The sequence below is a fragment of the Polypterus senegalus genome, chromosome 1, assembly GCF_016835505.1.
Source record: "Polypterus senegalus isolate Bchr_013 chromosome 1, ASM1683550v1, whole genome shotgun sequence".
NCBI classification, from domain to species: Eukaryota; Metazoa; Chordata; class Cladistia; order Polypteriformes; family Polypteridae; genus Polypterus; species Polypterus senegalus.
In genome coordinates, this window is record NC_053154.1 from 77,505,338 (window position 1) to 77,520,950 (window position 15,613).

The 15,613-nt window shown below is 40.3% G+C and overlaps 1 protein-coding gene across 1 annotated transcript in view; it reads left to right on the plus strand.

Annotated features, from left to right (window-relative positions):
- Positions 1-230: 230 nt before the first annotated feature.
- The window catches only part of lix1l (limb and CNS expressed 1 like), a 52,363-nt gene continuing 36,980 nt past the window's right edge, over positions 231-15,613 (plus strand). The window contains exon 1 of the mRNA XM_039751219.1: positions 231-731. Coding sequence (XP_039607153.1) covers positions 404-731 — 328 coding nt within the window. The 5' untranslated portion in view covers positions 231-403. The remainder of the gene's footprint in view (positions 732-15,613) is intronic.

Consider the following 15,613-nt stretch of genomic DNA (forward strand, 5'->3'; position numbering starts at 1 on the left):
TTTATGAAATGTACGGACTGGAGCCTAATGCAGAACAGTAGTAGAAGCTGCGCTCTCGGGACCACAATTATCCAAGCATTTATTTATTTATTTACCTGAAACAAAGTCTTGACTCTCCTTGTTGGAAGACAGCCTCACACCGCCCACTGCTGAAAGATTGACAAGGCTGTCTAAACTCCTATTGTGTTGCCTTGCTACAAACCCGCCCCTACTTTTCAGGGATTGGCTATTTTTCTAAACCCCTGTCTGCTCGGTACCGTTATTCTTGAATTACGGCTATACGATATGTATATCCTTCACGAAGCAGGCGCAGTTTAGGGGATTGTTCTGCATTTCTTCTCGGTGGTCTCTTATTACATGAAGCTGCGCTCCAAACTTGATTCATCCGCTTAACGTCGAAGTCATGGAGTCGTTACGTCCTCAGCGGTTGCAACCTGGCATCGGGCTTGGAAACGCTAGCGGGACCCTCCGTTCATCTCTTCGTCCGGGAGTGACCGTCCCTACCGCCCCGCCGCCTCCCGTCTCCTGTTTGTCCGCCTCAGGTCCTCCCCCGCCGCCGCCACCGCTGCAGCTGCATAGCCTAGGGATGGGGGTAGCAGGAGCTTCCGGGCTTGGAGCCACGGCGGGAGTCCGGGTCGGACTGGGGAGCCCAGGGAACCCTGCGGTGTTACGGGAGGCAGTGGAAGCTGTGGTACGAAGCTTTGCGAAACACACGCAAGGTTACGGCCGGGGTAAGTGTGTTCTCCTTCTCATTGCACGCAAGCGTGTTTTGGTTTCATACTGTATACAGACCTCAGGGGTAAATAATAGTAATGGGGATTGTGCGCAGTGGTTGGCTTTTCGTAATCCTCGCCATATGGTGCTATACTGCTTGTGCTCAGTATGTCATTACTGAATCCATTTTATACGAGGAAAGAACTGTTTGGCATTGTTTTTGTAGAAATTATTGTAATTAGTGTTAGCAGTCAATTGTTATATGCCGTTTATTTGTTATGATAATTATGTAGTTGATCTTTGGGGCCACAAAAAAGTGAAATGATTTATAAAAAAGATATTAAAATTCTTTAGTTTTGTGTTTTGCCGGGGCTTAAAGCCAAACTGTACCGTTAGATAAAAAATGTACCATCCAGCTGAATGTACAAACTGACCCATAAATGCATTGTTATTTCTATTATAGAAGAATCCGGTATGATAAATAACAATACAGAAATAATGTCTTTTTATTATATTGTTGTAAGAATACTTTAATTATTTCACATCAAAATAGCACTTTATAGGTGGTTTAACCCGTGTCTTTTTATGGCAAAGTGACAATATCAGTATTGGCCTGTGGAATGCAATAAAAAACAAAGTACACAACTGAAAGTGAGGTACTCGTATATATTCTGACATCATATAGTAAAGTACTTATAATTTTAAAATCGCTGAGTTTAATCTGGAACACACAGTCTTAACTTTTATCATGTTTTGCTTGGAATTACATCTGGTGTATAAAAATGTGTAGTTACACCCTTAGATGAACACAATTTCTTTTTCTTTTTTTTATTTTAAAGAAGATAACCATTGCTCAGAAATTCATTTTAAGCTATACAGGTACTTTTAATATGTAGTTTTTTTTTTCTGATTTTTATGATCTTGTTATCATTTTTCCCTTTTTAATCTCCACTTCAAGTAACCCATCAGATGTTAAAGGACAAACTGTTAGGTTCTAAGATGGTATAATGGAGCACAGTAATTTTTTTTTTCAGCCCATTTTTGGTATGTGAAACCTTTGAAATGGACATTACAGAGAACTAGATCCCTTTGTGCTGGCAGTTAACATGTACCGTACATTACCAAAAAAGGGTAATTCATTGTGAAGATAAACACCTCTCATCCCCTGAAATAGGAAGATTACTTTCACTTAATTTTGTTCAAGACAGTACATTTTCTGTCTAGATGCCTGGTCTGAAAGCATCAGATTTTTGCCATATGTATGTTATTAATAGCAAGTCATTTAGTATTTATCCCTTGCCTCCTGGACATTTCTCTGAGCTCCACAGTGGTCTTATGCCCTTATTCCCACAGCTATATATGTGTGAAATGTTTTTTGCTTTTACCATTTCTAGAGTACTTATTTTAATCATTTAATGCATTACTGGGAAGAGGAATTTCATGACTGAGAGGTTTGCAGTTTTGTATTTCTATATCAATGCTTGTTCTCTTTTGTCAATGTCACTTTCAGCCTGCTAGCAGCATCCCTGGCTGCCAGGCAGTAGTTGCCATAATATTTGCATGTCAGATAGATTAACTGATTTAATCATTAGTATTGGAGAAAGCTTTTGTTTTTACTCATCACTATTTCTTATATTAACTGGGACAATCTTTCATTTTGTTTTACTCCTGTGCTTTTAGCCCTTTTCATTTCATCAGTGCTACAATGCCAAAGTTTGGTTAGGACCATATTTCTGTCTAATTCTTGTGGCATTTTTTGGTATTACTGGTTTGTTAACTTTTTAATTTAAATTTTATTTTATTTAAATCTTGTTTTTTTTTTCTTGTTCTTCTTTGATTGAAATATTACAGTTGTCATCTTTACCACCACAAGTCCACTAAGGTGACACAGCACAGTGACAGAAAAATATAGGAGTTGTCGGTGATATTCCCCTATTATGCAATGCTAGTTGGAGCATTACTTTAGGCTTGAAATGGATAATTCAATAATTGAATGATGGGCAGCACAGTGGCGCAGTGGTAGCGCTGCTGCCTCGCAGTTAGGAGACCCAGGTCCTCCCTGCGTGGAGTTTGCATGTTCTCCCCGTGTCTGTGTGGGTTTCCTCCGGGCGCTCCGGTTTTCTCCCACAGTCCAAAGACATGCAGGTTAGGTGGATTGGCGATTCTAGATTGGCCCTAGTGTGTGCTTGGTGTGTGGGTGTGTTTGTGTGTGTCCTGCGGTGGGTTTGGCACCCTGCCTGGGATTGGTTCCTGCCTTGTGCCCTGTGTTCGCTGGGACTGGCTGGCTCCAGCAGACCCCCGTGACCCTGTGTTTGGATTCAGCGGGTTGGAAAATGGATGGATGGAATAATTGAATGAAACTGTTGTATGCTGGCAGACATCATACTTTAGTTTTGGTCATGGACCATGTCTGTCCTTACTGTGTAAAACAAAATAATGTATAGTGTGCTGCTGTTCAGTGCTTGTCAGGTTCAGTGAATCTGATTGTCTTTAGCAGAGTTAGCCAGCGTAACCTTGAGGCTATACCTTTTTTACATTTTAAACTGAGACATCATAAGAACATTTAAAAGTGTCATGGGTTTCTTTACTCAGTATTCTATTTTTTTTTAGCTGCAACCACTCTTCAATCTCTTGCAAAAGTGTTAAAATACTTTATTACACATTTTATAGTATGGGTTCTCACTTGGCTCATTGTCTTCTGCAGTGGTAAACACCCTTGCTGTAATAGTATGTCTACTTTTATAACTGCATGAAAGAGTCTTTGATTTGCCAGGAACAAAAGCATTACCATTGTGTAGACTGCTAAATGTTCTTCATTCGCCAGTACCTCTAACTGTGTCATGGAATTGAAAATGTGTGTGTGAAACAGTGAGGTTTTAATATCTGTTTTGTAATGAGTAAGTTTGTTGGTTAACCTTTGTTCTGATTTGGATACTCCTCAAGAATTGTTAGACCAGTTATGGTGTTTAAGTCATAAAAACAGAAGTACAAAAAATAGCAGTTTTCTTAATCTGATTCCTGCTTCAAGGTTCTCAGTGAGTCTCAAGAAATCCATGTAGTTTGTCCATCCATGTTGTGTGTGTTAGAGGTACACCAAAGTTTACCACCATTATGATTGCCAGAAGATAAAGAAACATAAGGGCACTCTATATATATATAAACTGCTCAAAAAAATTAAAGGAACACTTTGAAAACACATCAGATCTCAATGGGAAAAAGAAATCGACCTGGATATCTATACTGATATAGACTGGGTAATGTGTTAGGAACGAAAGGATGCCACATCGTTTGATGGAAATGAAAATGATCAACCTACAGAGCCCTGAATTCAAAGACGCCCCAAAAATCAGAGTGAAAAAATTATGTGGCAGGCTAGTCCATTTTGCCAAAATTTAATTGCAGCAACTCAAAATTGTACGCAGCACTTTGTATGGCCCCTGTGTTCTTGTATACATGCCTGACAACATCGGTGCATGCTTCTAATGAGATGACAGATGGTGTTGTGGGGGATCTCCTCCCAGATCTTGACCAGGGCATCACTGAGCTCCTGGACAGTCTGAGGTGCAACCTGGTGGCATTGGATGGACCAAAACATAATGTCCCAGAGGTGTTCTATTGGATTTAGGTCAGGAAAGTGTGGTGGCCAGTCAATGGTATCAATTCCTTCATCCTCCAGGAACTGCCTGCATACTCTCACCACATGAGGCCAGGAATTGTCGTGCACCAGGAGCCACTGTACCAGCATAGGGTCTGACAATGGGTCCAAGGATTTCATCCTGATACCAAATGGCAGCCAAGGTGCCTTTGTCAAGCCTGTAGCGGTCTGTGTGACCCTCCATGGATATGCCTCCCAGACAATCATTAACCCACCACCAAACTGCTCATGCTGAATGATGTTACAGGCAGCATAATGTTCTCCATGGCTTCTCCAGACCCTTTCACTTCTGTCACGTGCTCAGGGTGAACCTGCTCTCATCTGTAAAAAGCACAGGGCACCAGTGGTGCATCTGCCAATTCTGGTATTCTATGGCGAAGGCCAATCGAGCTGCATGCTGCTGGGCAGTGAGCTCAGGGCCCATTAGAGGACATGGGGCCCTTGGGTCACCCTCATGAAGTCTTTCTGGTTGTTTGGTCAGAGACATTCACACCAGTGGCCTGCTGGAGGTCATTTTGTAGGGCTCTGGCAGTGCTCATCCTGTTCCTCCTTGCCCAAAGGAGCAGATACTGGTCCTGCTGATGGGTTATGGACCTTCTATGGCCCTCTCCAGCTCTCCTAGAGTAACTGCTTGTCTCCTAGAATCTCCTCCATGCCCTTGAGACTGTGCAGGGAGACACAGCAAACCTTCTGGCAATGACACGTATTGATGTGCCATCCTGGAGAAGTTGGACTACCTGTGCAACCTCTGTAGGGTCCAGGTATCGCCTCATGCTACCAGTAGTGACACTGACTGTAGCCAAATGCAAAACTAGTGAAGAAACAGTCAGAAAAGATGAGGAGGGAAAAATGTCAGTAGCCTCCACCTGTTAAACCATTCCTGTTTTGGGGGTCATCTCATTGTTGCCCCTCTAGTGCATCTGTTGTTAATTTCATTAACACCACAGCAGCTGAAACTGATTAACAACCCCTTCTGCTACTTAACTGACCAGATTAATATCCCATAAGTTTCATTGACGTTATGCTATACTCTGATTAAAAAGTGTTCCTTTAATTCTTTTGAGCAGTATATATACAGTATATATATAAAGGTGGCTCTGAGGCTCTGTGCCGGCAATCGGAAGGTTGCTGGTTCAAATCGCATAAATGCCAGAAGTGATTCCTGTCCTTCCTGTCTGTCTAGTTAGGCCCGTGAGTAAGGCCCTTAACCTGCAATTGCTCTGTCCTTGCATCCAGCAACTCCTCCAACTTGTAGGGAAAAAATGAGGGATGGTGGTTAGATTGGCACTCTAGCCACTGTAAAGGATCCTCACACTGTTCCATTCCATTCAAACTAGTGGCACAGCTGTGCTTGGGTCCAAATTTGGGATCCTGTAGTGGTTTGCGGTGTGATGGGTACTGCAGCGCGCTGTATCAGTGCATGCTCCCAACCTCTCTCTCTCTATACTGGGGAGATGTTTCTAAACTTAATTTTACAACATTGTTGATTTATACCTGCGATACTCTAAAGGAAATAATTTGAAAAAATATTCCCCAACAGCATTTCTACTGATAGTGTATTGTTTATTTTTAAACAAAGTTAAGGCACTAGTAGGGACATGGCTCAGTGTTAAATAGCCATCCACCACAACATCACACATTGCATCTGCAACTGATATGTTTAGCACCATGCAGTGTCATGGCAACCAGCCCATAAATAAATATATTTTACAGGTGTTTCTTGAATCATGTCACTTTGAAATAACAGCCAACAGAAAACTTTGAGAGTGAAAGGTCTTTGCCTTAAAAGGGTTGTAGTCAGTTGATTTACCAGGAACAATTTATTCACAAACATGTTTATGTAAGAAAATGTGCAATAGAAAAAATGTGTTTGTTTTTGGCTATTAGTAATTTAGTCTATGAACAAGGACAAGACACATGGGCCTACAGACCCATATACGGAGGATTCAGAAAGTATTTCAAACCCGTCTCCATCAGATCAGGTCAGGTTGGGGAGCATGCACTTGTACAGCGCATTGCTGCACCCACCATATGACGAAACAGCTTGAGATCCCTGTTGGCAAACCCCTAAGCAATCACACGGTCTAGTTCCACCCTCCGAAAAATGACCATCTATCTGCCAGAGCAGGTGTTACGTGGGCATCCCCTTGGCTTGGTCCAGCTGCTCGGGTCCTCAACAACGAGGATCCTGTAAGCCAGATTACCCTCAGAGAATTACACCACATGGGCATAGTGCCGTAACTGATGCTCCCTTTACAATGCAGGTAATGTTCCTTATTCTTGACTCCGTGAGCAACCGCTTCTTTGACACACAGTCAGACCAGCAGTACCCACACAGAAGACACACAGTACTGAAGGTGTCTTCATCTCAGGTCACTGGACAGCATCCATGTCTCGCATCTATGTAGTAAACAGGAAGCACCAGGACTCTAAAGAATTGGACCTTCATCCTTTTGCAGAGATATCGTGAACACCACACACCCTTTTTCCAGCGACCTCATGACCCCCCATGCTCTCCCAATCCATCTACTAACTTCATGGAAAAAGTCACCAGAGACATGATTGTTGCTGTCGATGTAATAAACCTCTCGAAGCAGTTGACATTCTCTCTGCAGACAGACACAATGATGATGGCTGTGCCTAAGAGGTCATTAAAGGCCTTCACCTTCTGCACAATTTATTGTTCTTTAGATTTCATTTTAAATGAAATGCCCATTAATCTACACTCACTAACCCATAATGAGAAAATGAAAATATGTTTTCAGAAAGGTTTACAAAATGAAAAACTGATACCTCTCATTTATCTAAGTATTTGTACTTGTTTGCTGTGGTACTCTGAATTGTGGCCTTGTGCATCTTGTTTGACTTAATTATCCTATAGATAGATAGATAGATAGATAGATAGATAGATAGATAGATAGATAGATAGATAGATAGATAGATAGAACTTTATTTGTCCCCAGGGAGAAATATACTGTATATACTGTACACACACATTATGGTCTGAGCACAAACCAGATTGACTAAAAAGGAAAAAAATTAAAAAGAAAGAAAACTAACTTGGCAGTCACACTGAGGCATAATGCATTTGTACTGATATTGGTATATTGCAGCCCCAGTAAAGTTTCATGACTCACTTCTGCTGAATGATTCATTGGCTAAAAGTGTTAGTGTGTCACAGAGAGAATGTTTGTTTTTTTTCCAATTGTTCAGAATAGCACTCAGTTTTATGTTAATTCTCACATTTGCTACTACCTCCTGGGAGTCCTGAGTGTATCCTATAGCTCAGCCTGCACTTTTAATTGGTGTGTTGATTCAGTGGGCCTCTCTTGAAGTGATGTTAACAGCCCAGCAAACCACAATGCAAAAAAATCACACTGGCCATCACAGAGTTGTAGAAGATGTGAAGGATGTCACAACCCACATAAAAGGAGCACAGTATCCTAATAAAAAAGAACCTGCTCTGCCCTTTCTTGTATGGTTCCTCTTTGTTCCAAGACCAGTCCAACCTGTCATTGATGTAAAGCCCCAAGTACTTGTAGGAGTGTAACACCTCTACATCCACTTCCTAAATTGAGACTGGACAGAGAGGATTTTTGGTGTGGCGAAAGACAATACCAATTCCTTGTTTTTGCTGATGTTAAGTTGCAGGCAATTTTTTCTGTACTAAAAAACAAAGTTTTTCACTTGACTCCTATACCCTATTTTACCCCCTTTATCAATACACCCGATAAGTGCAGTCATCTGAGAATTTCTGCAAGTGACGTGACCAGGTTTATAATTTGAGGTGTAGAGAGTGAAGAGAAAAGGAGACACAACTGTTCCTTGTGGTCCTCCAGTGCTGCTCACATCCCTATCAGAAACACAGTCCTTGAGTGTCATAAACTGTGGGCCTCTTAACACATAGTCCATTATCCAGGACACAATAGATAATCCACATGCATTTCTCTGAGTTTACCCCCTAACAGGGATGGCTGGATGGTACTGAAGGCACTGGAGAAATCAAAAAACATAATCCTCACAGCATTGTCAGCATTGTTCAGGTGAAAATATGCCTTGCAGAGTAGATAGATAAAGCAACCTCCGCTCCAATCTTTGTCTGATAGGCTGCAGCGAGTCTAGCTGGTCTACCACAACTGGAACTCATAGAGCCCAGGACCAGCCTCTCAATGTGAGACATAAGTGCCACTATTCTGTAATCATTAGGTAAAGAGAAACGTGCTTTCCTTGGAACAGGGTCAATGCAGGATTCAACAGCAGTGACACCTTCTGGAGTCTTAGAGACAGACTGAGCAGGTGACAGTGAATACCACAAATTTAGTTAGCACAAGCCTTAAAAACTTGAGGACTAACTCCATCTGGTCCCGTGGTTTTTCCTGTGATTGGCTTTCTTAGTTGTCACCTTACTTGGTCTTCAGTTATGGACAGTCCATACTGTTTGTCAGAGGTGGACTCATCCTGGAGTTTTCAGTGGTGGGAATTTTTGATGTAGTAGGGATGGCATGAGGAGTCTGGTCATTAGAAGAAGGTGGCATTGGGAGGGAAAATCTTAATAAAATGGTTCCGGGCATTAGCTCTGTCCACATCCTCTTCTTGCACTAGGACCCTAGATTGCTTGAATCCAATAATTATACCCAATCATTTCCAGACATCTTTCATATTATTCTGAGCGAGTTTGTTTTCTATTTTAGCTTTGTTAACTCTCTTCTCTTCACTAAGCTTTTTCTTCCACACTTGCTGCATCTTCTTCAGTGCCTGTTTGCCACTGGATTTAAATGCTGTCTTTTTCTCATTCGGGAGATCTTTTAGGTCCTTACTAATCCAGGGCTTGTTGTTTGGAAAGCAACTCACTGTCTTTGAGGGTACCACATTGTCAACGCAAAAGTAAATATATTCTGTGATGCAGAGGCTGAGTTCCTCAATTTTATCCCCATGTGACTTGCACATCATTTCCCAGTCTGTCATTTGGAAGCAGCCATTCAGAAAAATTTCAGCCAGCATGCTCCAATTTCTCCATCTAATAACAAGCTTGTAGCTAGAAATAAAATTAATCAGGCTGTGGTCAGATCTGCCTAAAGGTGCCAGTAGTTTACATTTAAAGGCTTCGTGAACATTTGAATATAACTTGTCCAGTTTGTTATTTCCTAAAGTGGAACATGACACAAACTGATAGAAAGTTGTTATATTAGAACAATCTAGATGAGAACAGGCCATTTAACCAAACAAAAGCTCACCAATCCTATCCACTTAATTCTTCCAAAAAATATCAAGTCGAGTTTTGAAAGTCCCTAAAGTCCTACTGTCAACCACACAACTTGGTAGCTTTTTCCAAGTGTCTATGATTCTCTGTGTAAAAAAATATTTCCTAATGTTTGTGTGAAATTTATGCTTAACAAGTTTCCAACTGTGTCCCTGTTTTCTTGAAGAACTAATTTTAAAATAACAGTCTCAATCCACTGTACTAATTCACTTCATAATTTTAAACATTTCAGTCATGTCTCCTCTTTATCTTCTTTTGCTTATAGTGAAAAGGCTCTGCTCTTTTAGTCTTTCTTCATAATTCATCCCCTGTAGCCCTGAAATCAGCCTAGTCACTCTTCTCTGGACTTTTTCTAGTGCTGCTATGTCCTTTTTGTCTCCTTTTATCCATCTATCTATCTTTGTACTCAGATCACCACGCACTTCACCAATGCATTATAAAGCTTAAGCATAACCTCTTTGGACATACTCTACACATTGTGCTATATAACCTAACATTCTGTTAGCCTCTTTAATGGCTTCTGAACATGATCTGGAAGTTGATAGTGTTGAGTCCCCTGTGACTTCAAAATCCTTGTCATAATGCAGGGTTAGACAACATTGGTCCTGGAGGGCCGCAGTGGCTGCAGGTTTTCGTTCCAACCCAACTGCTAATCCTTGCCAATCTCAGACCTTATGCTATTTTATGGCTTGTTACTGTGCAATGTTAGGTTCTTATATCATAGCTTTTTTTCCTTTCCAATAGATATCATCTAAATGATTTGAAGCCTAAAATGTATAATTTTCAGTCTGTCACATTTTTATCTTAAATGTTTTAGTAAACTAAATTGTTCATGGTGAATCCACACAGCTGTAAATGGAAACAAGTTAGATGGAGAACTGCTGGCTCCTTTGTCAGTGGCATCTTATTGCTAATAAGGAGCCATTAAAATGGTGAATGCAGCTGTTTAAGGCTGAAATAAGCAATTAAGGATGGGGAACCTTAACAAGTGAGACCACTAAAATGAAGCATCAAAATGTCACTTAAGCAATAAGTGCTTCATCAGCAATAATTGACCTCTCATTATGAAACAGGGCTGGAACAAAAACAGCCCTCCAGGACTGACATTGCCTACACCTATCATAAAGTGTACTTTTCAATTGTCAGACCTCCCATTGCGTATTTAAACCTAACATTTTTACTTCTTAAATGGTCAAACGTCACCACATGTTATAACAGCAGGGACAGATTGATTCATCATTAAAGTGTTGCTGAATCTCCATTTGTAGACGGAGAAAGGTAAACATTAATAAGGAAGATGTAATTTATCTCTCTGGGCAGATAATGTAGATGAATTGCAAAAGCAAGAATTTCAATGTCTGAATTACAAACTATAGTTTTAACTGTAATATGCTTTCTTTTACTCCATTCCTCATTCACAATGATGACCAGTCCTCTTCCTGCCTTTTTTCAACACCGCACTGGGTCTCTGTCTGCACATATAAGACAAAATCAGTCCAGCATTAACACAGTGTCAGGTAAATTAGATTTAAGTCTGCTGTCCATAAAATATAAAACGCCACCATTATTATATGTTCCATGACCCCGCTATAAAAGCAGACAGTTAATCCATCTTATATGACAGCAAATAAACATTGACCATTACAACGGATGGCAGACCAGTTCTAAAACATGTGTGCCTTGTCTGCAACTTGATTGTAGCCCACTTGTGGCAAACTGAATTGATAGGACATAATTTAGAAAGGTACACACCTGAATATAAGGTCCCACAATTCACACTGCACATCAGGACAAAAACTAAACCATGACATCCAAGAAACTCTCTGTAGACCACTGTGATAAAATTTCAGTGAGACATAGATCAGGGCAAGGGTATAAAACATTTTCTAAAACTTTGAATATTCCCATCTCTAAAGTTTTGAGTGTTCCCAGGAGCACAGTTGCCTCAATAGTTGTGAAAAGGAAGAAGATGGAAACCACCAAGACTCTTTCAAGAGTTTGCCGTCAGGCCAAACTGAGCAACTGGGCTAGAAGAGCCTTGGGCAGGGAAATGACCAAGAACCCAGCAGTCACCTTAAGAGTACTTCAAAAGTCATTTGCTGAGATGGGAGAACCTGTTGAAAAGATCACTATCTCAGCAGCGGTTTTTGGTATGGAGGGTAGACAGAGACATTCTTTTGTTAATGACATATGACAGTTTAAAGGACTGTGAAAACTTGAGGAAAAGAGTCTCTGTTCTTATAAGACAAAAAATTAACTCTTTGGGCAGAACTCCAAGCATGACCTAGCAAAGACCTAGCATTGTTCATCGTCTGCCTAATACATTGCCAAAAGTGAAGCCTGATGGGGGCAGAATCATGCTATGGGTGTGCTTCTCACTGGTAGGGACAGGGAGTCTGGTCAGTATTGAGGGAAGGATGAATACAGCCAAATACAAAGGGGTCTTTGAATAAAGCCTTCTGAAGAGTGCATGTGACCTCAGACTGAAGGACATGTCTCTGACTGTCTTTGAGTGACCAAGCAAAAGTCCTGACTAAAACCCCATAGAACATTTGAAGATGTCCATTTACAGACACTTCCCATTCAGTCTAAGAGAGCTTGAGTGGATCGGCCTGGAAGATCCCAAAGCCAGGTGTGCAAAACCTGTAGATGTTCCCAAGAGATTTGAAGCTGTAATTGCTGCCAGACGGGCTTCTACAAAGTACTGAATTAAGAGTCTGTTTACTTACAGTATATAAATGAGGGATTTCAGGTTTTGATTTTTAAAAGTGTTCACTTTGGCATTATGGGTTATTCAGTGCAGATTGATGAGCAAAAATTGCAAATGTATCCATTTAGAATAAAATCACACACAATACAGTGTGCAGAAACTAAAGGGGTCTGAATACTTATTGTATTCACTGTGTTCACACTCACATGGAACCAATTTAGAGTTGCTAGTTAAACTTAACTAAACTTATGTTAACATAGCTTAAGTTTAAGTTTAACTAGTATGTCTTTGGTATAAATTTGGAAAACCTAGAGTACACAGAGAAAAGAGTATATAGACACAGGGAGAACATGCAAACTCCACACAGACAATGATACAGGCATAGTATTCGAACCCAGAATGCTTAATTCTTGAGGCTGCAGTGCTTAAATTTAAGCCATCATTCTTCCCCCATCAGCAATCTTCATGTACTGGAGCCAATCCCAGCCAACAAAGGGTGCAAGGTAGGAAACAAACCCCGGGCAGGGCGCCAGCCTACCGCAGTGAATTGATGCTATTTGAGCAAAAATGGGGGTCAGTGTTTGGGACCTGGGGACACTTATAATTGTTTTCCATTTAAATTCATTTTTTATTATGCATTTTCATTATGAATAATCATCTTATGAAGGGTTTTTCCTAAATGTATTATGTTCACAAAGCAGGATAAACTCATACTGGATTATTCTATTTTCATTTAACTTTTAAAAGTGAGTAAAGGCAACTGCATATTATTCTTTAAATGTGAATACTTTATTACATCAAAATACATAAGTTAATAATAAAATTATATCCTGAATATTCATTATTATTCATTGTTTAATGTATATTGTAAAGTAGTATTAGCATTTTATCAGCTATTCTCAAACTGTAAATATTTACCAGTTCATTCAAAACTTCCAGTAAAGGCCATTTTCCAGCTGCCTACTATAAAAGAATGCCCAACATAAGTGTGTAGAGACCACCATGCTGGAAACGACTGATTTATTGACCTGTGGGACCTTTTACAAAAAGAAAGAGATTCCAGTGGAAGCCGTCCAACAAACAATTTAAGAAGTGAGAGGAAGCGGAAAGAGTTTTGAAGATGAGGATTATATTTTATGATGGAAGCCAAATGTGAGGCACAACTGTTGAAGTGCATTTTGCAATTAATGCTCATGCCAGACAGAGTTTCTCGTCAGTAGCAATTTGTGTTTATGTTGAATGAAACAGGATCTTTGGATCAAAATTCTTCAATGGTGTTTTTCCTTACATTGAATTTAATAAATTATAAGGAGAACTATTTGGGCATGCTTATCAAAGTTTCTTCACAACTGTAATGCACAAGTAATTTCTCATTTGACAGGCCGTTTATGCTGATTTAAGTAGAAACCAGTTATAAAAGCGTACTCACAAGTGTGGACGATTTTGGCACACTTGCCTTAGAAATAGATTTGAGAGCAGTACACAGGGCAAGCAGTAAAGCAGGCTAAACAGTAGAATGTAATTACACTGAGCTACAGTATAACACAGCAGCCTTCTCATGGATGCATTAGGTCAGTCTGCCACGTCTTCGCTTCTTTGACTATATCATTACAAAACATTTCATAGCAGTGTACAACACATCGTTTTAACTGTATTCTAAATTCTCCGTCTGAGTGGCACAATGGTACAGTGGCTAGAATGCAGTTCTGGACACTGTCCTTTTGTACAGTAAGTTTCATTCCAGGTCTCTGGTTTTCCTCCCACATTCCAAAGAGACTGAACAGTGACTCAAAACTGGATCTGTATGGATACGGATGTTTGAATGACTTTTATTTCAATGTGTGTTAGTGTGTGAGTGGCTCTGTTCTGTGGTGATCTGGCACTTCATGCAGGGCTGGTTTCTGCCTTGCACCCAATACAGCCAAGAAACACTGCTTGTCCTCCGTGCCATGTATTAGAATAAGTGGTCTGAGACATTTATGCATAATGTATCTGTCATGGGCCCACACATGGGAACATAACTTATTCTAACCTGTAATTATCCAACCTGCATTTGCTCATTTCTGAATTGTGAGGTCCACATTCTGGCAGCAGTGTACAAGACAAGAACCATCACTTAATGATGTGCAGTAGCACCGCATAACATACTAATTTAGGGGTTTCGCCAAGTCCTGTCCTGGAGGACCACCATGGCTGCAGGTTTTCATTCTAACCCTGTTTGTAATGAGTGCCCTGTTTGTGCTGCTAATTAACTTCTTTTTTAAGATTTGCTCCCCTTAATTTCTTCATCATTCCTCTGAATTGCTTCATTTCTTTCCTTAAATGGCACCCAAACAGAAATGAAATGTGAAGTGATGGAGTCAACAGAAGACCAAGTAATTCAGGGCCTCAAACTCCAACCAATTTCACTGCAACCAGTTGCTTAATGAGGTGCCAATTCTTGTCATTAATAAAACCTGTTCTTTAATTTCATGGCTTGTTGCTGCTCTCGTGGGGCAATAGCAGACATTTCAGAAATTATTGATTTTGTCTTTTCTAAGAGCATTGGCCAAATGTTTTGGAGACCTGAGCAGATTGACATTCCTGAGACCTTCTTCTTTCTTTATTTTCAGATATTATATGATGGATACCAGTTGTTTTGGCTAATTTTGTATCTCATTACTGTTTAGCTGCTGATTAAGGAAAAAGAAACAATTAAGGGGTCTGAGTCTTCAAGAGCAAGTCAATTCAAATTAGTTTAAAAGAAGTTAATTAGCAGCAAAAACAGGTCACTAATTAAGAAAAGGGTTAGAATGAAAACCTGCAGCCACGGTGGTCCTCCAGGACCGGAGCTGGCGACTCCTGCACTAATTAATACCAGAACATCATTCACGCACACGTCAAACTCATGAAAAACAGAGTCACAAAACATTTCTTTGGATTATGCGAGGAGAATCACAGTACCTGGAAATAAATGCACACAGACAATAGAAGAGCGTTCAATTGTTACATAGAGACGAGCAAGCTGGAGTTCAAAAACAGGATTCCAAATTTCAAGCTAGGATTCAAACACAGGATTTGAATTTTCAAGCTGGGATTTTGGAGGGGTGAGGCAGTAATGCTAACTACTTTGTTATCCGTTTCACAAATGCCCAAGCTGGAGAAAGGAATAAAACGTTTCAGGGAAGTGTGTACTTAATTTTGTTAATTTAATGCTGGCTTAAAAAGCTCTTATAAAGAGATAAAGAATGCTATTGGAAAACAGCACAGTGGTTTGGTTGTTTTTGTCTTCAGC